Source organism: Solenopsis invicta, chromosome 15, assembly GCF_016802725.1.
Source record: "Solenopsis invicta isolate M01_SB chromosome 15, UNIL_Sinv_3.0, whole genome shotgun sequence".
Classification (NCBI taxonomy): domain Eukaryota; kingdom Metazoa; phylum Arthropoda; class Insecta; order Hymenoptera; family Formicidae; genus Solenopsis; species Solenopsis invicta.
In genome coordinates, this window is record NC_052678.1 from 2,409,163 (window position 1) to 2,433,328 (window position 24,166).

General features: G+C 34.7%; 5 protein-coding genes across 5 annotated transcripts; 1 reads left to right on the forward strand and 4 right to left on the reverse strand.

The window, feature by feature from the left end:
- Positions 1-14: 14 nt before the first annotated feature.
- Positions 15-4,250, forward strand: LOC105198839 (ribosomal RNA-processing protein 8). The gene is made up of 4 exons (XM_011165680.3): positions 15-327; positions 2,485-3,353; positions 3,431-3,667; positions 3,751-4,250. Exons 1-4 carry the CDS (start codon positions 256-258, stop codon positions 3,956-3,958), a joined length of 1,386 nt encoding a protein of 461 aa, XP_011163982.1. The 5' UTR covers positions 15-255; the 3' UTR covers positions 3,959-4,250.
- A 2,701-nt stretch (positions 4,251-6,951) lies between these two features.
- On the reverse strand, positions 6,952-10,941 carry LOC113006278 (retrovirus-related Pol polyprotein from transposon TNT 1-94). Its single transcript, XM_039458039.1, has 3 exons — positions 10,337-10,941; positions 8,208-10,261; positions 6,952-8,159 (listed from the first exon to the last, which is right to left on the reverse strand). The coding sequence occupies exons 1-3, from the start codon at positions 10,939-10,941 to the stop codon at positions 6,952-6,954; spliced, it is 3,867 nt and encodes a 1,288-aa protein (XP_039313973.1).
- A 2,821-nt stretch (positions 10,942-13,762) lies between these two features.
- LOC120359636 (pre-mRNA-splicing factor CWC22 homolog) lies at positions 13,763-16,226 on the reverse strand. The gene is made up of 2 exons (XM_039457802.1): positions 16,098-16,226; positions 13,763-16,000 (listed from the first exon to the last, which is right to left on the reverse strand). The coding sequence occupies exon 2, from the start codon at positions 15,926-15,928 to the stop codon at positions 13,991-13,993; it is 1,938 nt and encodes a 645-aa protein (XP_039313736.1). The 5' UTR covers positions 15,929-16,000; positions 16,098-16,226; the 3' UTR covers positions 13,763-13,990.
- A 1,395-nt stretch (positions 16,227-17,621) lies between these two features.
- Positions 17,622-20,085, reverse strand: LOC120359661 (pre-mRNA-splicing factor CWC22 homolog). The gene is made up of 2 exons (XM_039457910.1): positions 19,957-20,085; positions 17,622-19,859 (listed from the first exon to the last, which is right to left on the reverse strand). Exon 2 carries the CDS (start codon positions 19,785-19,787, stop codon positions 17,850-17,852), a length of 1,938 nt encoding a protein of 645 aa, XP_039313844.1. The 5' UTR covers positions 19,788-19,859; positions 19,957-20,085; the 3' UTR covers positions 17,622-17,849.
- A 1,396-nt stretch (positions 20,086-21,481) lies between these two features.
- On the reverse strand, positions 21,482-23,945 carry LOC120359657 (pre-mRNA-splicing factor CWC22 homolog). The gene is made up of 2 exons (XM_039457905.1): positions 23,817-23,945; positions 21,482-23,719 (listed from the first exon to the last, which is right to left on the reverse strand). Exon 2 carries the CDS (start codon positions 23,645-23,647, stop codon positions 21,710-21,712), a length of 1,938 nt encoding a protein of 645 aa, XP_039313839.1. The 5' UTR covers positions 23,648-23,719; positions 23,817-23,945; the 3' UTR covers positions 21,482-21,709.
- Between the last annotated feature and the right edge of the window lie 221 nt (positions 23,946-24,166).

Sequence of the window (24,166 nt, forward strand, 5' to 3'; positions counted from 1 at the left end):
TCTCCGTATTTTCGTTCCGAAAAATGGATGCCATGGGGAACCCGGGTGTGAAAAAGCGGAACGAAGTTATTCTAATTGGTTAGATCCCCACCACTCCGTCTTTCCGATTCCGTTTTTTCGATTAAATGGGACGGCCCCTTAAACGATCGTCAATCGTCATATCATTTAATATCAATAACGTGGATTAACGTTGGTGAACGTTACGCAGTTAAACGAAAGAGCTGATTAAACGGTTATAAACTTCTTAACAAGACAATGCCAAAATTAAAAAGAAATGCACACGACCAAGAGACATTTGTTGAAAATGCAAACGTATCTCTCGTTAAGGTAATTCTCACTTGATTTCTTAATATAATATGCAACGAATCTTTCGTTTCTTCATCTCAAGCTTCAATTTTGTGATACGCAGAAAAAAGGATATATTAGCAATATTAGCTAATAACAGATTAATTGACAATAATTGAGTTCATTATATACTAATAGTTAGTACTTTGTACACATGTTTTTAGGTACCTTTTTGTGTACGACTGGTGCCCGATTTCTTCATATTTCCCGATAACTATCTTCCAGAAAAAAATTAACTAAAAATGTGTTTTTTCCCTGAAATCTGATTATATATCTGATGGATAGCTATTCTTCATATTACTTAATTATTTTTATATACAAAATGAATTAAAATTTTAATAGAAATTACCAAGGATGGGAAGTAACAAGTTATGCCTTTGCTTGTTACTTTTATAATTTTTTTTATAATTTGGTAATGTTACAATTGTCCATAATAGTAATGGTAAAGGGTTGAAATAATTACTTTTACAATCAACATTATCATTTATGTGTTACTCATTGAAAAATATTAACTTGTAACTTTACTCATTGCATAAGTCAAAGTAATGTAGTATATACTTTTACTCGTAACATAACAATCAACTAACAAATTACTTTTTTCAATGAATAATGCATAATAATGAGTAAAAGTGATTGTTCTCCAATCCTAGTATTATCATTATGAAAAATTGTAACGTTATACATAATCGTTATTATACAAAAATAAAAATAATGATAAAATAACGATAATGTAACAATAAAGTAACAACTTCCAATTTCTGGAAATTACCATATTCTTTGGGAGATATCTTGTGGATGATATCTAAAGGTGAAGTAATTGGGTGTAGGTCATTGCATCCAAGTTAATTTTCATTACTGTACAAGTTTCATGTACAAATAAAAAAAAATTCTTCAGTGACTTACATACACTTTAACATATTTCAAAAGCATATATATGGTTGTTAATTTTAAACAAATTGTATTTAAATGTTAGAATATAGCTGATGCAATATTTTTCACATAAAAATTCATAATTTTGAAATGAATGTGACATAAAATATTTTTATATCTTGAAATTGACATTTCAAACTACAAAATAAAAAATAGTTCAAGCGTTGGCTGTATGAAAGTTGAATTATTCAATAAAATAAACATTATTTTTATATTTATGGATGGGTTTAACTTTGAAGTATATTGCATTTACATGTTAAAGCACTTTTTATTGATTTAATATTACAAAAACTTTAAACTAATTATAAGAAACATTTTATTTAGACTGGACAGCATATTTATTTTATTAAACCATTAAATTTTAAGAGACCTTTATACACCTTTCTATTAAATCTTTTTAACTTAGTTCCTAATAAAAATTTTTTAGATTGCAATTAGAATTTAAAGGTAATATTGGGTTGGTTTATATATATATACACGTGTAAAGTTTCATACTTAAAGACCCAATAAAAAGTTTCTTTTTTGTCTAAATATAATTGGTAATAGGATAGTATATATCCAATGGTATTTATCTAAAAATTCTAAAAAAAAAATTAAAAAAAGATGTAAAAGTTGAAAGTAGAAATAAAAGAAGTAACTGTCTATATACTGATAAATATTCAATAAGTGAATTTATTTTTTCGAATAGAATAAATTGATATAATTATTATGATAATTATTATGAATGAAATTATTATGATGATAAAATCATTTATTAGTAGAATATTTGTTAATAGGTAGGGATTACTTTTTTTTCACATTTCTTTTATTTCTTCTTTCAAATTTTATATATCCCTTTTTTAAGGTATATTACTGTAGCTGCATTTACTTTGATGCTCACAGCACTTGAAAGCCTTATCTGTCCTTGTTAAATATTTTATAAACAAGGATGAAATGATGCTTACTGTGAGTGTTAGAGCAAATACAGCCTTCATTACTGATTCAATTTTCAGAAGAGCAATTCTTTTTACTCTTAAATATCAATAAAAATTTTTAATCGGTCTAATTTAGATTAGGACTCGGGTTACAAGGATTTCAAATAGAAAGGCAAGGACTTGTAATGTGTCAATGCTGTCAAGTTAACAAGATTATTTTTAATTAGACTGTTAATTAATCTTGTTAATACATCATTTTTTACATGTGTGAGAACTTTCTCGATTTTTATTTCAGAAACAAAGGAAGAATAAAAATGACAAGGAGTTATCTCATGGTGTACATAAAAATGATTCAAAGAAATCAGGCGCATCTAATGAAAAAATAAAGAATACATTTACAAGCAAACAAAATAGTAAGAAGAAAAAATATGGTTCTAGTAATAAATTTGATGCAAAAGGTACAGAGAAATTAGATAGTCCAACAAAATATTCAAGAGATGATAAACAGATATTGGAAGTATCTCAAAAAGTACAAATTAACACAGATGGTAAAACAAAACACAAAATGAAGAATAAGAATAAATCTGGTGCAAACGATGTAAAGAAATCAGATGTTCCAATAAAATATCTAAAAAATGATAATAAAACATCAGAGATACTTGAAAAAACAAATAGCAAAGCAAAAAATAAGAAGGGAAATGACGAACAAAAACAGAACACGATGATGCAAAAGAAGCTTGAACGTGCGAATAAGTATGCTGCGAGAATCGATAATGCAAAGGAGTCTATTGATTTCGAATCTAAAAAAATGAAAATTGATAAATTTAAAAAGTTGGCTGATAAGAAGCTAAAACGAATGTCAGTAGAAACACGGGGAATTACATTAGAGTTGAACAAATTTATAATGAAAATTAAGGAAATGGAAGAGATGCTCGCTAAAAATTCGGAAGAAAGGCATTCTTTGAAAAGTGGAATGACGCATTTAACAGCAGCTGGATATAGATATCTTAATCAAATGTTACATGACAATAATAGTTCCCAATCTAAGTGTTATTTTAAAGAGAACCCTAACGCTTTCAAGATTTATCACATGGGATATAAATGGCAGCTTGAACAGTGGGCAATAAATCCACTGGATGTTATAATATCATCAATCATGGAACTGTTTGTATATTACGCCTTATTTTAAAATAAAATTTATATATAAGTATCCAAACATTACAATATTTTGATAATTGCAGACCAGTGGATCTTATGATCGCCGATTTTGGATGTGGTGAGGCACGGCTTGCTGCTTCTATTCCTAATAAAGTATATTCGTTTGATTTCGTCGCTTTGAATGATAGAGTGAAAACTTGCGACATGTCTCATACCTCATTACGAACGAAAAGCATTGATGTTGCTGTGTTTTGCCTCTCACTAATGGGATCAAATCTTAATGATTATATAATAGAAGCTAACAGGATTCTTAAAAACAAGTAAGTAATAATATTTTTGAGAATTTAATTAGATATTTTTTATCAGAGTTATAATAAAGTTTTTTTTTCCCTAATAAATTTAGCGGTATTTTGAAAATAGCTGAGATCGAAAACAGATTTGAGAATGTAAAAAATTTTATAAAACATCTGCGAAGTTATGGTTTTAAAAGTATATGGAAACACTCTTCTGACCCGTTTTATTTTTTGGATTTCATAAAAGAGAAAGATATAAATATGAAAGAGAAAACTCTCCCTCCAATTACGCTCCAATCATATTTGTATACAAAATGATAAGATTTTATTATATTCAAAATATTTTATTTTTTACACCAGAGACAAAGTTGTTTTATGTGAAAACATTTTATTTTTTATGAAACTTAAAAGAATTTCAAATACAAAAAAATATGTATGTTCCTGCAAACTTTTATACATTACTAATTTTGTATCTATTGCTATTTGCTATATCTCTGTTGATATTACGATTTACTTTCAAGTATTATAGCAAAAGTAATAAGCTTATATCTTATTCAAACGTATGTACCAGTTCAAACTGTTACCACTTCAATTTATTATTCTTCGAAATGTATTAGATATATTATAATTTTAAGAGATAAGATATTTAATAATAATTTTGTATACCATTTATGACATAAACGCAAATATATCTGTAAAAATTATATCTGTAACAATTTATATTTTTTATTTCATATTGAATAAATATTTAATATTAGATGTACGGTTCTGTTGTATACGTTGTTAGGGAAGGTCTCATTCGAACATATCGATTGACTAATTTAGTAAAAAATTTTCTGATTAGTACAGCAGGAAATATCTAGGTACCGGCCGATGTGAATCAATGTGAATGGTGGCTGTGTCCTATCAAACCATGTCGGAATGGGATCTTATTAAATTACATAATTCTACTACTGGCAACTCGCAAATATATGCGACGGACAATCACAAGCATCAAAGTATCATTTTAAAGGCATGTTTCGCCAATGTTAGTTAGTTAAAGCAAATCGACCTGTTAGATTATTGGAATTGACCAATCGCATTTGTCATTTCACATGAAGTGATTGACGATTGCGATTAACGATTGGCAATTACTTTTTTAACCAATCAGAGCAAAGTAGTTGACAGCTGCTTTGCTCTGATTGGTTGAAAAGTAATCGCAATTGTCAATCGCTAGGTGTGATTTGGGTTTAACAGGCAATGCGATTGGTCAATTCTAATGGACTAAACGATTGGTTTGCTTTAACGAAGATTAGTGAAAGAATTCCCAACTCTTCTAATTGGCTGTAGCAATAAAATTGTGAATACTTATAATCGATTACCCGACAATTTCTATAAAATTAAAAATGTTAGTAATGAAATACTATATGCAATTCAATTTAAATTTCTGTGAATTGGTCACATTGTGTAAGTAGTGTAATTTGTCATCTTGCGAAAAATTTTTTTAACGTGCGTGCAAGATTTCGTAAATTGACAGATTACTACTTACACAATGTGACCAATCCACAGAAATTAAACTGAGTCATCTAGAGTATTTCGTTACTACCAACATTTTTCTGTTTAGTAGAGTATTCGATTTGTTGACTTGACCCGACTCCGAATGAATGTCTGTTCTTTTTAGCTACAAAAGAAAAGAAATTGTGCAAAAAAATGCAGTTAAAAGCATGATGTAGGCTACGGTTCACTTAACGCTACAAATGCTTCTAAGTATTTTTTGATTGGTCAATTTGTAAAATTCATTGTTCCGATTGGTTAATCAAACGTTTCGAAGCATTTGTAGCGTCAAGTGGATCGCAGCCGTAAGAAGAAAGGTGAAACAAGTAACCAGATGCGCAGTAGACCATACTCTAGACCAATCAGAAGTGGATCCAAATTTTGAGATTCAATATGGCTACGGCTATGGTACTGAGGCGTATTTATATTTGTATTTATACGTGAATTGGAAATAATCGGTGAATCGGAGAAATTCAAAGCAACTTAAAAAAGGAAGAACGTGAAGGTAAAGTTGAGACTTTGTACATTAATGAAAATTGTGATAATTGTTATTTCAAATTTTTTAAACTTGGATTAGAAGAAATTTGGAAAATTATAAGAATGAGCTTATGTCTATGGCTAAATTGTTCTATTTCATGTTTATAACAACAGTGTTTATTGAAACAGTAATTTGTGTTAAAGATAATAAATTTCAAGTATTTTTACATTTTATATTTATTTTTTTTAACAATATCTACATTTTAAGTACGTGTGACTACATATAATTGTTTCGTATTCAAATTGCGCGGATATATTTGGACCCAAATTTCATTGGCTCACCACATCGACCCACGCCTCATACCGCGCATCGAGCCGCCGACGATGCGCGTTGTTTCACCTTCTTTCTTACATCATGGTTAAATGAACAAACATTGGCCGGTATTCATAATCGATTCTTATTTCAAGATCGTCTTAAGTAATGTTTTAAGATGCGAATACGGCTCTCTGATTGGTTGATGACATCTTAAGACAATACTTAAGATGATGGGTGTTTACGATAACTAATCGGATCTCGGATTGGATTGAACAATGGTACTCAACGTAAGTATAGAAAATTTCCCTAGGCTAATCGGATTGACGATTGCTGTCTCAAATGTAATCCGATTGATGACGAAAGCGTGGAGACCGAGAAGCATGCTTGAAAAGTCTCTTTATTTTTTTAAATAATAACACAAGAAATCAAAGATAAAGTTAAAAAGAATGATTTGAATTTAGATTTATTGTAATTTTTTTGTCTAAACACTGGATTTCGTTTAAATTTCTGTTTGTAAAAATTAATTAATCTATTCTAAAGTTTGTGGTTATATCGGAAACAAATCAAAGTTAATAAAACAATTATTAATTATTAGGTACATATTAAAGCATATAATATTTCAAGCATATCATATAGAATTCCTGTTTATTATAAACTCAGTAAAAATAACTTTGAAATTATTCAACTACATTATACATTAATCAATATTAATTTTGTTGGAATTCTTGATTTATTTAATTAACGAATTACACTATAGAGAATATAAAAGAACGTATACAGAACACGCACGATCTTGATGACAGACATAAGACAAGTATGTAATACACATATGTAATACATAGCAACGATATAGAAATCATATTGAACATGTATCGTTAGCTTATTTCATACAGCACCAACACTCTTTTATATTTACTAGATTAAATTATTAATTCTAACACCCCCTCTTAATCTAGTGAGTATAAACAATTTCAGTTATTAAAGTTTAAAACCTTTTTAAACCTAGTCCTTTTGTACAAAATTTATGCTTTGGACCATTTAAAGACTTAGTAAATATATCAGCTATCATCTTGTCAGTGGAAACATATTTAAGTGTAATTAAATTTCTGTCAACAGTTTGTCTGACAAAATGATATTTGATTTCAATGTGTTTTGTCTTGTTATGAAACACAGGATTACATGCCAACTTTTGTGCACTCTGATTATCATTACATAAGATAATTTTCTCATCATAACTAATTAATTCATTTAATAAGCCTTTTAAATGTATAGCTTCCTTGGCAGACTCGGAAAGAGCAATATATTCTGCTTCTGTACTCGATAATGCCACTAAACGCTGTTTTCGAGCCTCCCAAGATATTGCACCATTTCCTAAAATAAATACAAAACCAGTATAAGACTTTCGATCATTTAAATCATTTGCCCAGTCTGCATCACAGAAACCAACCACATTCAAAGAATTAGTTTTTTGATAAGTTAAAGAATAATCGATTGTCCCTTTTAAATATCTTAGAATTCTTTTTGCAGCTTTCCAATGCTGGGCATTATGATTTAAATTGAATTGACTTAAATAGCTAGTTACAAAAGCAATATCAGGTCTAGTATTAACTGCTAAAAACATTAAAGCTCCAATTAATTGTTGGTAGGGTACATCAATATTTTCTTTTTCATTATAATTTAACTTAGAACCAACTTCCATAGGAGTAACAACATCTTTCGCTTCAGTTAAATTAAATCTAACAAGTAATTCCTGAATAAAATCTTTTTGATTGATACTAATTGTATTCATGAAATTATCTTTATGTATATTTAAACCTAAACATCGTTTAGCTTTTCCTAAATCTTTAATTTTAAAACACTTCATTAATTGATCTTTAAGTTTTAAACAATCTTTCTCATCATTAGAGAAAATCAAAAAATCATCCACATATAATGCAATAATTATAATAGATTTGTCTAAAACTTTAAAGTATATACAGGCTTCATAATTTGATTTTTTGAAACCTAATTTTTCCAAAACATTTTCAACCTTTTTGTTCCAAACTCTGGAAGATTGTTTGAGACCATAGATCGCTCTTTTCAATAAACATACTTTTTCTTTATTATTTGAATCTATGAAACCTTCTGGCTGATACATATAGATTTTTTCTGATAATTCACCATTTAGAAAGGCAGTATCGACATCCAAATGATCTATATTTAAATTTAATTCAGCTGAAAGTGCAATTAATAATCTTATACTTGAATGTCTTACTACTGGCGAGAAAGTTTCATAGTAATCTACACCGTATTCTTGGGTAAAACCTTTAGCTACTAAACGAGCTTTATATTTGACTATTTCACCCATTGTATTTCTTTTAGTACGAAATACCCACTTATTTTTAACTATTTTTTGATTCTCTGGAGGATCTACCAAAGTCCAAACCTTATTTTTCGCCATTGAATAAAGTTCTGCTCTCATTGCTTTTTTCCATTTATTATGGTCATCTCGCTTCAAAACTTCAGTAAGATTCTTAGGATCACTTGGCTCACAGGTTGCTTGAAACAGGAAATAATCGGAAAACTTCTTGCTACTTCTATTTCTTTTAGGATATCTTCTCTCTGTTTCTCTAATGTCTTCTCCTACATTATCTTGATCCTCTTGATCTTGATTTTTATCATTATCTTGATCCTCTTGATCTTGATCTTTATGATCTTGATGTCTATTCTCTGTTTCTCTATTGTCTTCTTCAGCATCTTGTTGTTCTTGATCTGTTAAACTTTGAAATTCTTCTTCATCTTCTTCAGATCTTCTTTCTGATCTAATATCATTTTGTTGTATGTCTTCTTCAGAAGAAAGAACTTCTTTATCTTCATTACTCAAATGAATATAAGAATTTAAATTATTATCTGCTTCACTTCTTTCTTCTACTGAAAATTTATTTTCCAAGAAAACAACATCTCTTGCTCTGATAATCTTTCCTTTATCTTCTATATCAAATAATCGGTAGCCTTTGGAATCTTCACAATAGCCAACAAATATATAGGGTTTTCCTTTTGCATCCCATTTATTTCTTAGATTCTTTGGAACATGTACATATGCTAGACAACCAAAGACTTTTAAATGACTGAGATCTATTTTTTTACCTGTCCATATCTCTTGAGGAGTTGCTCCTTTAATTATTTTATGTGGAGAACGATTTTTTAAATAGACAGCAGTATTAACTGCTTCTGCCCACATCTTGTGATCACAATTAGCATCATGCATCATACAACGTGCTTTTTCTACGATTGTCCTATTAAATCTTTCCGCCACTCCATTCTGTTCCGGAGTATAAGGAATTGTAAATTGATGTCTGATGCCCTTTGATTTCAGATAAGCCTTAAATTCCTGACTAAGATATTCTCGTCCATTATCAGTGCGAAGAACCTTTATTGTATGACCTGTTTCATTCTCCACCATGACTTGATATTCCTTGAATATTGAATATACTTCATTTTTCGAAGCAAGAAAATAAGCATGAACTTTTCTTGAGAAATCATCTATGAAAGTAAGAATGTACCTTTTTCCACTCCAAGAATAATCAGGCATAGGGCCATACAAATCAGAATGAATAATCTCAAGTAAATTTCTAGCTCTACTTGATTGAATTCTTTTGAATGGCTTCCTTGTTTGTTTACCTTGTAAGCATGCAATACATTGCTCACCTTTTTCATCAGCGAAACTAACTCCTGTTGCCAAACCTTGTTTCAATAAATTCATACTTATACGATTGAGATGTCCAAGTCTTCTATGCCAGATATCTTCACCATCCAGATGCTTCGCCAGATTTCCGACTTCTGTATCCAATTCTTCTGTATCCAATTTATATAAACCATTATGAATTGAAGCTGTTACAACTACTTCACCTTCGATTGAACAGTCTTCAGTATCATAAACTTGACAACCTTCGGAATTAAAAATAACAATGTAATTATTTTTAATCATTTTACTTACAGAAAGCAGATTGGTTTTTAAATCTGGTACATAGACTACTTCAGAAATTCTCTTCGGACCATTTCTTGTAGAAACCAGTACATCTCCTGTACCATAAGCCTTTAACTTATGTCCACTAGCAACAGCAATATTATGAGAAGTATTTGAATTAAAATTTTCAAACCAGTCCTTCTTGTTTGAAAGATGTGTAGTCGCTCCTGAATCGATGTACCAATCTTCCGAATCTGAATTCTTCACTGACACAAGTAAAGCTTTATCAGCTTTATCCTTCTTGCTTGTCGTTTTTTCTTGCTTATCCTTCACATTATCTTTATTTTCCCTTTTATTAGGACAATTATATTTTAAATGACCTTCTTTTAAACATTTATAACAAACCACCTTTCTTTTGTTGTACACTTTATTATTTTTTGAATAAAGCGCCTTTTCGCTTGAGCTATTAGAATATTTAATATCCTGCAATAGCTTAGCTTTAACAAAATCACTGGTCAATCTGATGTTAGCACTTTCTAAGGCCATTACCATAGGATTATAATCTTCTGTAAGTCCACTTAACATAATGACAGCAACAAATTCGTCGTCTAACGCAGCATCCATATCAGCTAACTTCTGTGAAATAGACATTATCTCACTTACATAAAGTTCCATATTTTTGAAATTCTGCAACTTCATTCCTGACAATGTGCGTAGCAACGTCAATCTTCTTGATAGTCCTTTGTCTTCATATGCTTTTTGTAAATTTGACCAAGCTTCTTTTGCATTTTCAGCAGATCTCACATACGCATACGCAGAAGGTTTTATCATTAAGCATATTTTCGCTAAAGCTTTCTGATCTCTTCGTTTCTTCTCGACTTCTGAAGTTGTGTCTTCTTCAGGATAACCCTCTATCGCAGCCCACAAATTTTCATGAATCAGGGCCATCTTCATGCCGAATTTCCAGTTATTGTAACTTTCGCGTCCTTCTAGCTTTTCAAAAGCAAGATGAATTGCCGATTCACTCATTTTAATACTCGGCAGACGTGAAACTATTTAATTGATTAAATACGGCAAGATTAAACCTGATAGAAACTTAGATCCTGCTTGAACTTCTGTCTATCCGTTTTTGTGTCTGGTTTTCTATCCGTTTCTTATATTCGTCTCAATTAATCTATATGGAAGCTTCTGGGCCCATAACCTGTTGGAATTCTTGATTTATTTAATTAACGAATTACACTATAGAGAATATAAAAGAACGTATACAGAACACGCACGATCTTGATGACAGACATAAGACAAGTGACACATATGTAATACATAGCAACGATATAGAAATCATATTGAACATGTATCGTTAGCTTATTTCATACAGCACCAACACTCTTTTATATTTACTAGATTAAATTATTAATTCTAACAAATTTATATGTTGAAAATCAATAATGTCGCTGAAAATGTTTTTTTTTATTTTTTTCCAGATCGTAAATAAACTTCAACTCCAAGAATAAATAAAAATTACTGGAAAATGGATTGACATGAAAAGGGCATTATTGAACATTATCAATTTGTGCTAACTTAAAATTTGTAAAATCTGCTATTCCTTGTTAGTTGTTCATTAGAGAGTAATAATATAAGAACGGAATATACATAAATAAAATTAAAATAATTGTATGCATATATGATGCGTATATTACATTTTTATATTATTACTCTCTAATAAACAACTAATAAAGAAAAGTAGATTTTACAAATTTTAAGTTAACACAAATTGATATTGTTCAATAGTGTCCTCTTCATATAAATCCATTTTCCAGTAATTTTTATTTATTCATGGAATTGAAGTTTATTTACGATCTGGAAAAGAATAAAAAGAACATTTTTAGAAACATTATTGATTTTTAACATATAAATTAATATTGATTAATGTGTAACGTAGTTGAATGATTTCAAAGTTATTTTTACTAAGTTTATAATAAACAGGAATTTTATATGATATGCTTAAAATATTATATGTTTTAATATGTATCTAACAATTAATAATTGTTTTATTAATTTTGATTTGTTTCCGATATAACCACAAACTTTAGAATAGATTAATTAATTTTTACAAACAGAAATTTAAACGAAATCCAGTGTTAAGACAAAAAAATTACAATAAATCTAAATTCAAATCATTCTTTTTAACTTTATCTTTGATTTTTTGTGTTATTATTTAAAAAAATAAAGAGACTTACTTTTCAAGCATGCTTCTCGGTCTCCACGCTTTCGTCATCAATCGGATTACATTAGGCCTGTTCGTGTTGCTGCCCTTTTTGAATTAATTTCTTTGTCGTCTCTCTCTTTCTTACGATCGAATATATATTTATCTCATCTCGAGTGCAAAAATTTTTGGAGATTTCAAGCAACTAGAACAAACCTATTTGAGACAGCAATCGTCAATCCGATTAGCCTACGGAAATTTTCTATACCTGCGTTGAGTACCATTGTTCAATCCAATCCGAGATCCGATTAGTTATCGTAAACACCCACGAGTTAGTACGCGTATCAAGTGCTCCGTGTAAACTAGGCCATTAACTCGGAGTCGGGTCGAATCAGCAAATGGAAACCTCCGTGACATTTACAAAATTTCTAAAATATTTTGAGATTTGACGCATCCCCATTTAAATCCGCGCAACTTCGTAAACAATCTGTAAATGACTTATCAATTTCAAAACTAGAGATTTCAAGCTTTAAAATTCTTTTAAAAAATTTTTTTACGGTCATTTTTGACAAAGTTACACTCTCTTGAATTACGCCTATTTTTCGGAGTCAGAATAGGTATTCATATTATTTTGTCCAATCCCTGCAGATTACGTTTTAAGAGAATGCATCAAATGCTAATGGTTGGTTTATGCAGGCCGTAACCACTAACTTATGCTGGAAAATGTAAAAAAAAGACCAATCATAGTCGATTATTCTTCAGTAAATCGATTATGATTGGTCAATTTCTTACAGATTCCGGCATAAGTTATCGGTTACGGCCTGCATAAACCAACCTTTAAATTGAAAAATTTAACAATTATTTTTCACAATTCTTTTTATTCTTGTTTAATCATTAAAACAATTTATTTCATTGCGAACCTATTTAGCTTATTCGACATTATACTTGCTTAAACTTTTGTAACCTAAGATGTTAAAACTGAAGTTGAATTAACATTCATTGTTCACTAAATTAAATTTCTTTGTTAACATATATTTATTCTCTCCCTTTTCCTTTGACCAATTAAGTTATGATAAAGATTTTTTATAGTGCAACTATTCAGGACACTGTCCGATTTTAACAAAATTCTCAAAGTTCAAACCTATGTAGAAACGTTGTTAATCCTTTGTCCGGAATAATTGCGGTATTTAACAAATCTTCATCATCTAGATCAAAGGACAGGGAGAGAAATAAATTATACAAGAAATTTAATTCAATTAGTTTTTTTTACATCTCAGTTTACTAAAAATTAAATCAAGTATTGAATTAATTAAATTACTAATAAAAAACTTGTTTAACTCGATATATAAGATGCACGGATATGTACATACATACATATAACTAATTTGGATGTAATTACGTGAGAATAACTGTCACTGATACCCGCAAAGGTAAGAGTTTATTTTGTTGAAAATGGAAAAAGATGCTGAGCTTAACGATAATTCCCGGTAACGAATGACGAGGAGATTAGAGTTCAGTTTTATGGTAAGGATAAGCTAAAGATAAGATTCTCACACAGAACTAGTTCATATAAATAATAATAAAATTAGTTTATCAGAAGAAATAGTTAAAAAAAAAAAAAAAAAAAAAAAGAGTAATATACTGCACTTTAAAAACAGCGTATTTATTAGCATATGTGGTAGCGAATAAATTATTGTTCGCTTAACTATATGAGAATTATCGTATGACATGAAAATATATATTTCGTATTTACAAAGTTGTACAAGTATAATAATACATATGAGCAATTAGAACACTGCGATTCGCGACGTTCACAAGACAGTTTAATGGTTTTCTTTTCCTTTGCCGGAACCTCACGACGACGACGAAAAAGAGTTAAGACCGGCACACAGCAACTGGCTTTGGATGGGACTTCAAACGTTCTCTCAAATCATCCGTCAAACCACCCAAGCCGATCGACGTGAAGAAGTTGATTGCGAAACGTGTGTTCTTCGGGTCGTTTCTGGGAAATAGTCCTTCAAACACCTCTTGCAACGTAATGTCTTTAACTCGTCCATTTAGCTTCGCTAGACCCATGTATTCAGACAGCTCCTGAAACAGAATCTTGATGAATATTCTGTTGGAACTCGTGGTGTTCTCCTCGTTCAGTTTTATGCACGACAGAACGCTCCACGATATTGAGTCTGTGAACAGTAAATGTGCGAAGAACTTTGACACATTCCGCAATTTGTTGGTGTCGAGACGGTGTATTGTTTGATAGGAATCCCTAAAAATTTGCTCAAATCGCCTCACATATACTTTATTAATTGCGCAAAACCGACCGGCCAAAAGGCCGAAGAACTTCTCATACGTTCGCTTCTCCGCGCAACAGTCCAAAACCATGTGACATAACTCGATCTCCTGCCCAGGTTTAAGTTGCATTTTCAGCAACTTATGCGCGCACTCTTCGAAAACGTTCGACGAGCTTATAGTCAGATATATATCTCGTCGAAGCGCGATCAGATTCGTTTCCGTTTTATCGACTATCACTCCTTCCTTTTCCTCGGCTTGTTCCATGCCACCTTCCTCGTCCGAGCTCTCCTCTTCTCCATCCTCGTCGTCGCCGATGTTCGAGCCACCGATGTCCGAGCAAAGAATTTCTTTACACAGTTGTTTATACTTCTCTTCGGTGGCAAGATAGTCTGGATCGAACTTGAACACATTTAATATACCTTGCGCGTTTATTTCGTCATCTAATTTTATCAAATGCGTTATTTGATTTTCCTCCTCCACAAGATCCAGTTCCTCTGGCACAGCCTCGTGATCTTTAAATCCATCTTTCCTGATCTGGAATATAACTTCTATCATATACTGGACTCGCTTGTCTAATTGTCCCTCGTGCAGTATGTTCCTCAGCGTTTCAAAGATGGCCTCGATACCTCTTCGCGAAAACCCTCTCACTTTCATTCCGCTTTCCTTCAAAAGCGCTATGGCCACTTCGACGGAATCGTCCGTCGGCGTTTCCAACAGCAGAGTCAAGATCTCCAAAACAATGATCTCATAAGCTACATGCTGATTAACTAAATGTGCTATAAAAGTTCCCGAGGATATACACAAAGGCTTATCATTCCTCTTAAATCCACGCTTGAACTGTAATACAAGTCGCGTCAGCACTAGTTCACCTATGTTAGGAAACTTGGAATTTATTACAGCCGTCAGTGCTGCATAAACTGGCGTGAACATCGGTGACGCGGCTTGCGCCTGAATGATAGACCGTGCTAACAAACCTCTACCACGGACAATATTCTGGCGCAGCAACTCCCGCGTTATGATCCCGATATTACTGGTGTTAACCTTGTTAATGTATCCATGGATGGACTTCTTTAGTGCTTCCCATGCGATGCGCTGGTAAGTGGCTCCCGACTTGTCGGTGATTTCCGCTTGAAGCATAAGCAACTTGGCAAGCGGGATGTACGCGCCTCCCGTCTTCGACGTCAAAAGATTTGCCGCTCGCTTCTGCTTGGCGTTCTCCGCTGGGTTTTCTCGCGCCTTGTCCGAATCCCCGTAGTAGCGGCTGCCAATCTCCTCCCGCTTGCCGCCCGCTTCGCCGTCGCTGTCCCTGGCATCTCCACGCTCGTCGTTATATCTACGACTTCTGTGATCGTCACCCCGATGATCGTTTTCACGTCTGGAGCCGCACTGACCGCCGTTACGTCTGGAACTTCCATGATCATCGTTATGCCTGAACTCCTCGTCGCCACGCTTGTAATTCTTGCGCTTGCGATAGTGTTCCTCGCTCTCCTCCTCGTCTCTTCGCGAATGCAATCTCTTCATTTTGCTTTGATATAACCTCAAACGACTTCTGCCTGTCGCGAATCTTTCAGTTATACCGGGTTATATACTATTCTGTGAATGTAAAAATTATTCGACTACGATACTTGTAATTGTATCGTGACACGTAATTAGAGAGAGCTGCGATAAAGAAATCCACATTTGCGTTTACCTTTGACTCACTCGAATCTGATCTTCAGCACTTTCTAGAACTTTCTAGACCAGTAGATTCCACAGAACATATACTATGAGAAATGAAAGCTCAGTACTTAACAGGGGTAACAAAAAGCAAGACACTGCCATCTGGTGGTGAAGTGGGAAATCAAATGAACTGCAGAAAAGAATAAGGGTTGGTTTATAATAGCCCTTACCGTAAGAAATTCACCAATCATAGTCGATTATTCTTTTATACATCGACTATGATTGGTCATTTTCTCATGGCTCTGCCAGACCAGCGCGATTTGCGACACGCGACGCGCGATCATCCAATAGGCGTTTACAATTTTTTGAAAAGACGTACGCCTATTGGATAAACGCGCGTCGCGTGTCGCAAATCGCGCTGGTCTGCCAGAGCCATTACGGTTACGGCTATTATAAACCAACTTTAAGCTGTTAGTCGGTATCATATGTCATTAGCCGTAAGAATTGATCAATCACAGTCGAATATTCTCTTCACATTTGACTGTGATTGGTCAATTTATTGTGATTTATGATACCGACTAATAGCTTAAGGTTGGTTTATTCAGGCCGTAACCGCTAACTTATGCCGGAATCTGTTAGAAATTGACCAATCATTGTCGATTATTCTTCTATAAGTCCTCGATTATGATTGGTCAATTTCTTACAGATTCCGGCATAAGTTATCGGTTACGGCCTGCATAAACCAACCTTTAAATTGAAAAATTTAACAATTACTTTTCACAATTCTTTTTATTCTTGTTTAATCATTAAAACAATTTATTTCATTGCGAACCTATTTAGCTTATTCGACATTATACTTGCTTAAACTTTTGTAACCTAAGATGTTAAAACTGAAGTTGAATTAACACTCATTGTTCACTAAATTAAATTTCTTTGTTAACATATATTTATTCTCTCCCTTTTCCTTTGACCAATTAAGTTATGATAAAGATTTTTTATAGTGCAACTATTCAGGACACTGTCCGATTTTAACAAAATTCTCAAAGTTCAAACCTATGTAGAAACGTTGTTAATCCTTTGTCCGGAATAATTGCGGTATTTAACAAATCTTCATCATCTAGATCAAAGGACAGGGAGAGAAATAAATTATACAAGAAATTTAATTCAATTAGTTTTTTTTACATCTCAGTTCACTAAAAATTAAATCAAGTATTGAATTAATTAAATTACTAATGAAAAACTTGTTTAACTCGATATATAAGATGCACGGATATGTACATACATACATATAACTAATTTGGATGTAATTACGTGAGAATAACTGTCACTGATACCCGCAAAGGTAAGAGTTTATTTTGTTGAAAATGGAAAAAGATGCTGAGCTTAACGATAATTCCCGGTAACGAATGACGAGGAGATTAGAGTTCAGTTTTATGGTAAGGATAAGCTAAAGATAAGATTCTCACACAGAACTAGTTCATATAAATAATAATAAAATTAGTTTATCAGAAGAAATAGTTAAAAAAAAAAAAAAAAAAAGAGTAATATACTGCACTTTAAAAACAGCGTATTTATTAGCATATGTGGTAGCGAATAAATTATTGTTCGCTTAACTATATGAGAATTATCGTATGACATGAAAATATATATTTCGTATTTACAAAGTTGTACAAGTATAATAATACATATGAGCAATTAGAACACTGCGATTCGCGACGTTCACAAGACAGTTTAATGGTTTTCTTTTCCTTTGCCGGAACCTCACGACGACGACGAAAAAGAGTTAAGACCGGCACACAGCAACTGGCTTTGGATGGGACTTCAAACGTTCTCTCAAATCATCCGTCAAACCACCCAAGCCGATCGACGTGAAGAAGTTGATTGCGAAACGTGTGTTCTTCGGGTCGTTTCTGGGAAATAGTCCTTCAAACACCTCTTGCAACGTAATGTCTTTAACTCGTCCATTTAGCTTCGCTAGACCCATGTATTCAGACAGCTCCTGAAACAGAATCTTGATGAATATTCTGTTGGAACTCGTGGTGTTCTCCTCGTTCAGTTTTATGCACGACAGAACGCTCCACGATATTGAGTCTGTGAACAGTAAATGTGCGAAGAACTTTGACACATTCCGCAATTTGTTGGTGTCGAGACGGTGTATTGTTTGATAGGAATCCCTAAAAATTTGCTCAAATCGCCTCACATATACTTTATTAATTGCGCAAAACCGACCGGCCAAAAGGCCGAAGAACTTCTCATACGTTCGCTTCTCCGCGCAACAGTCCAAAACCATGTGACATAACTCGATCTCCTGCCCAGGTTTAAGTTGCATTTTCAGCAACTTATGCGCGCACTCTTCGAAAACGTTCGACGAGCTTATAGTCAGATATATATCTCGTCGAAGCGCGATCAGATTCGTTTCCGTTTTATCGACTATCACTCCTTCCTTTTCCTCGGCTTGTTCCATGCCACCTTCCTCGTCCGAGCTCTCCTCTTCTCCATCCTCGTCGTCGCCGATGTTCGAGCCACCGATGTCCGAGCAAAGAATTTCTTTACACAGTTGTTTATACTTCTCTTCGGTGGCAAGATAGTCTGGATCGAACTTGAACACATTTAATATACCTTGCGCGTTTATTTCGTCATCTAATTTTATCAAATGCGTTATTTGATTTTCCTCCTCCACAAGATCCAGTTCCTCTGGCACAGCCTCGTGATCTTTAAATCCATCTTTCCTGATCTGGAATATAACTTCTATCATATACTGGACTCGCTTGTCTAATTGTCCCTCGTGCAGTATGTTCCTCAGCGTTTCAAAGATGGCCTCGATACCTCTTCGCGAAAACCCTCTCACTTTCATTCCGCTTTCCTTCAAAAGCGCTATGGCCACTTCGACGGAATCGTCCGTCGGCGTTTCCAACAGCAGAGTCAAGATCTCCAAAACAATGATCTCATAAGCTACATGCTGATTAACTAAATGTGCTATAAAAGTTCCCGAGGATATACACAAAGGCTTATCATTCCTCTTAAATCCACGCTTGAACTGTAATACAAGTCGCGTCAGCACTAGTTCACCTATGTTAGGAAACTTGGAATTTATTACAGCCGTCAGTGCTGCATAAACTGGCGTGAACATCGGTGACGCGGCTTGCGCCTGAATGATAGACCGTGCTAACAAACCTCTACCACGGACAATATTCTGGCGCAGCAACTCCCGCGTTATGATCCCGATATTACTGGTGTTAACCTTGTTAATGTATCCATGGATGGACTTCTTTAGTGCTTCCCATGCGATGCGCTGGTAAGTGGCTCCCGACTTGTCGGTGATTTCCGCTTGAAGCATAAGCAACTTGGCAAGCGGGATGTACGCGCCTCCCGTCTTCGACGTCAAAAGATTTGCCGCTCGCTTCTGCTTGGCGTTCTCCGCTGGGTTTTCTCGCGCCTTGTCCGAATCCCCGTAGTAGCGGCTGCCAATCTCCTCCCGCTTGCCGCCCGCTTCGCCGTCGCTGTCCCTGGCATCTCCACGCTCGTCGTTATATCTACGACTTCTGTGATCGTCACCCCGATGATCGTTTTCACGTCTGGAGCCGCACTGACCGCCGTTACGTCTGGAACTTCCATGATCATCGTTATGCCTGAACTCCTCGTCGCCACGCTTGTAATTCTTGCGCTTGCGATAGTGTTCCTCGCTCTCCTCCTCGTCTCTTCGCGAATGCAATCTCTTCATTTTGCTTTGATATAACCTCAAACGACTTCTGCCTGTCGCGAATCTTTCAGTTATACCGGGTTATATACTATTCTGTGAATGTAAAAATTATTCGACTACGATACTTGTAATTGTATCGTGACACGTAATTAGAGAGAGCTGCGATAAAGAAATCCACATTTGCGTTTACCTTTGACTCACTCGAATCTGATCTTCAGCACTTTCTAGAACTTTCTAGACCAGTAGATTCCACAGAACATATACTATGAGAAATGAAAGCTCAGTACTTAACAGGGGTAACAAAAAGCAAGACACTGCCATCTGGTGGTGAAGTGGGAAATCAAATGAACTGCAGAAAAGAATAAGGGTTGGTTTATAATAGCCCTTACCGTAAGAAATTCACCAATCATAGTCGATTATTCTTTTATACATCGACTATGATTGGTCATTTTCTCATGGCTCTGCCAGACCAGCGCGATTTGCGACACGCGACGCGCGATCATCCAATAGGCGTTTACAATTTTTTGAAAAGACGTACGCCTATTGGATAAACGCGCGTCGCGTGTCGCAAATCGCGCTGGTCTGCCAGAGCCATTACGGTTACGGCTATTATAAACCAACTTTAAGCTGTTAGTCGGTATCATATGTCATTAGCCGTAAGAATTGATCAATCACAGTCGAATATTCTCTTCACATTTGACTGTGATTGGTCAATTTATTGTGATTTATGATACCGACTAATAGCTTAAGGTTGGTTTATTCAGGCCGTAACCGCTAACTTATGCCGGAATCTGTTAGAAATTGACCAATCATTGTCGATTATTCTTCTATAAGTCCTCGATTATGATTGGTCAATTTCTTACAGATTCCGGCATAAGTTATCGGTTACGGCCTGCATAAACCAACCTTTAAATTGAAAAATTTAACAATTACTTTTCACAATTCTTTTTATTCTTGTTTAATCATTAAAACAATTTATTTCATTGCGAACCTATTTAGCTTATTCGACATTATACTTGCTTAAACTTTTGTAACCTAAGATGTTAAAACTGAAGTTGAATTAACACTCATTGTTCACTAAATTAAATTTCTTTGTTAACATATATTTATTCTCTCCCTTTTCCTTTGACCAATTAAGTTATGATAAAGATTTTTTATAGTGCAACTATTCAGGACACTGTCCGATTTTAACAAAATTCTCAAAGTTCAAACCTATGTAGAAACGTTGTTAATCCTTTGTCCGGAATAATTGCGGTATTTAACAAATCTTCATCATCTAGATCAAAGGACAGGGAGAGAAATAAATTATACAAGAAATTTAATTCAATTAGTTTTTTTTACATCTCAGTTCACTAAAAATTAAATCAAGTATTGAATTAATTAAATTACTAATGAAAAACTTGTTTAACTCGATATATAAGATGCACGGATATGTACATACATACATATAACTAATTTGGATGTAATTACGTGAGAATAACTGTCACTGATACCCGCAAAGGTAAGAGTTTATTTTGTTGAAAATGGAAAAAGATGCTGAGCTTAACGATAATTCCCGGTAACGAATGACGAGGAGATTAGAGTTCAGTTTTATGGTAAGGATAAGCTAAAGATAAGATTCTCACACAGAACTAGTTCATATAAATAATAATAAAATTAGTTTATCAGAAGAAATAGTTAAAAAAAAAAAAAAAAAAAAGAGTAATATACTGCACTTTAAAAACAGCGTATTTATTAGCATATGTGGTAGCGAATAAATTATTGTTCGCTTAACTATATGAGAATTATCGTATGACATGAAAATATATATTTCGTATTTACAAAGTTGTACAAGTATAATAATACATATGAGCAATTAGAACACTGCGATTCGCGACGTTCACAAGACAGTTTAATGGTTTTCTTTTCCTTTGCCGGAACCTCACGACGACGACGAAAAAGAGTTAAGACCGGCACACAGCAACTGGCTTTGGATGGGACTTCAAACGTTCTCTCAAATCATCCGTCAAACCACCCAAGCCGATCGACGTGAAGAAGTTGATTGCGAAACGTGTGTTCTTCGGGTCGTTTCTGGGAAATAGTCCTTCAAACACCTCTTGCAACGTAATGTCTTTAACTCGTCCATTTAGCTTCGCTAGACCCATGTATTCAGACAGCTCCTGAAACAGAATCTTGATGAATATTCTGTTGGAACTCGTGGTGTTCTCCTCGTTCAGTTTTATGCACGACAGAACGCTCCACGATATTGAGTCTGTGAACAGTAAATGTGCGAAGAACTTTGACACATTCCGCAATTTGTTGGTGTCGAGACGGTGTATTGTTTGATAGGAATCCCTAAAAATTTGCTCAAATCGCCTCACATATACTTTATTAATTGCGCAAAACCGACCGGCCAAAAGGCCGAAGAACTTCTCATACGTTCGCTTCTCCGCGCAACAGTCCAAAACCATGTGACATAACTCGATCTCCTGCCCAGGTTTAAGTTGCATTTTCAGCAACTTATGCGCGCACTCTTCGAAAACGTTCGACGAGCTTATAGTCAGATATATATCTCGTCGAAGCGCGATCAGATTCGTTTCCGTTTTATCGACTATCACTCCTTCCTTTTCCTCGGCTTGTTCCATGCCACCTTCCTCGTCCGAGCTCTCCTCTTCTCCATCCTCGTCGTCGCCGATGTTCGAGCCACCGATGTCCGAGCAAAGAATTTCTTTACACAGTTGTTTATACTTCTCTTCGGTGGCAAGATAGTCTGGATCGAACTTGAACACATTTAATATACCTTGCGCGTTTATTTCGTCATCTAATTTTATCAAATGCGTTATTTGATTTTCCTCCTCCACAAGATCCAGTTCCTCTGGCACAGCCTCGTGATCTTTAAATCCATCTTTCCTGATCTGGAATATAACTTCTATCATATACTGGACTCGCTTGTCTAATTGTCCCTCGTGCAGTATGTTCCTCAGCGTTTCAAAGATGGCCTCGATACCTCTTCGCGAAAACCCTCTCACTTTCATTCCGCTTTCCTTCAAAAGCGCTATGGCCACTTCGACGGAATCGTCCGTCGGCGTTTCCAACAGCAGAGTCAAGATCTCCAAAACAATGATCTCATAAGCTACATGCTGATTAACTAAATGTGCTATAAAAGTTCCCGAGGATATACACAAAGGCTTATCATTCCTCTTAAATCCACGCTTGAACTGTAATACAAGTCGCGTCAGCACTAGTTCACCTATGTTAGGAAACTTGGAATTTATTACAGCCGTCAGTGCTGCATAAACTGGCGTGAACATCGGTGACGCGGCTTGCGCCTGAATGATAGACCGTGCTAACAAACCTCTACCACGGACAATATTCTGGCGCAGCAACTCCCGCGTTATGATCCCGATATTACTGGTGTTAACCTTGTTAATGTATCCATGGATGGACTTCTTTAGTGCTTCCCATGCGATGCGCTGGTAAGTGGCTCCCGACTTGTCGGTGATTTCCGCTTGAAGCATAAGCAACTTGGCAAGCGGGATGTACGCGCCTCCCGTCTTCGACGTCAAAAGATTTGCCGCTCGCTTCTGCTTGGCGTTCTCCGCTGGGTTTTCTCGCGCCTTGTCCGAATCCCCGTAGTAGCGGCTGCCAATCTCCTCCCGCTTGCCGCCCGCTTCGCCGTCGCTGTCCCTGGCATCTCCACGCTCGTCGTTATATCTACGACTTCTGTGATCGTCACCCCGATGATCGTTTTCACGTCTGGAGCCGCACTGACCGCCGTTACGTCTGGAACTTCCATGATCATCGTTATGCCTGAACTCCTCGTCGCCACGCTTGTAATTCTTGCGCTTGCGATAGTGTTCCTCGCTCTCCTCCTCGTCTCTTCGCGAATGCAATCTCTTCATTTTGCTTTGATATAACCTCAAACGACTTCTGCCTGTCGCGAATCTTTCAGTTATACCGGGTTATATACTATTCTGTGAATGTAAAAATTATTCGACTACGATACTTGTAATTGTATCGTGACACGTAATTAGAGAGAGCTGCGATAAAGAAATCCACATTTGCGTTTACCTTTGACTCACTCGAATCTGATCTTCAGCACTTTCTAGAACTTTCTAGACCAGTAGATTCCACAGAACATATACTATGAGAAATGAAAGCTCAGTACTTAACAGGGGTAACAAAAAGCAAGACACTGCCATCTGGTGGTGAAGTGGGAAATCAAATGAACTGCAGAAAAGAATAAGGGTTGGTTTATAATAGCCCTTACCGTAAGAAATTCACCAATCATAGTCGATTATTCTTTTATACATCGACTATGATTGGTCATTTTCTCATCGCTCTGCCAGACCAGCGCGATTTGCGACATGCGACGCGCGATCATCCAATAGGCGTTTACAATTTTTTGAAAAGACGTACGC

Excerpts from the sequence above, each read along its gene's own strand:
- LOC113006278 (XM_039458039.1), bottom strand. The coding sequence starts at position 10,941 with ATGAGTGAATCGGCAATTCATCTTGCTTTTGAAAAGCTAGAAGGACGC. Across the intron at positions 10,262-10,336 it reads TATTCAAAAAATAATAAAGT|GGAAAATAAAGATAATGTGA; the intron begins GTACAACAAAAG and ends TCCTAATAAAAG. Across the intron at positions 8,160-8,207 it reads GCCAGTAGTAAGACATTCAA|ATCATTTGGATGTCGATACT; the intron begins GTATAAGATTAT and ends ATTTAAATATAG.
- LOC120359657 (XM_039457905.1), bottom strand. The coding sequence starts at position 23,647 with ATGAAGAGATTGCATTCGCGAAGAGACGAGGAGGAGAGCGAGGAACAC.
- LOC105198839 (XM_011165680.3), top strand. The coding sequence starts at position 256 with ATGCCAAAATTAAAAAGAAATGCACACGACCAAGAGACATTTGTTGAA. Across the intron at positions 328-2,484 it reads CAAACGTATCTCTCGTTAAG|AAACAAAGGAAGAATAAAAA; the intron begins GTAATTCTCACT and ends TTTTTATTTCAG. Across the intron at positions 3,668-3,750 it reads AACAGGATTCTTAAAAACAA|CGGTATTTTGAAAATAGCTG; the intron begins GTAAGTAATAAT and ends TAATAAATTTAG.
- LOC120359661 (XM_039457910.1), bottom strand. The coding sequence starts at position 19,787 with ATGAAGAGATTGCATTCGCGAAGAGACGAGGAGGAGAGCGAGGAACAC.
- LOC120359636 (XM_039457802.1), bottom strand. The coding sequence starts at position 15,928 with ATGAAGAGATTGCATTCGCGAAGAGACGAGGAGGAGAGCGAGGAACAC.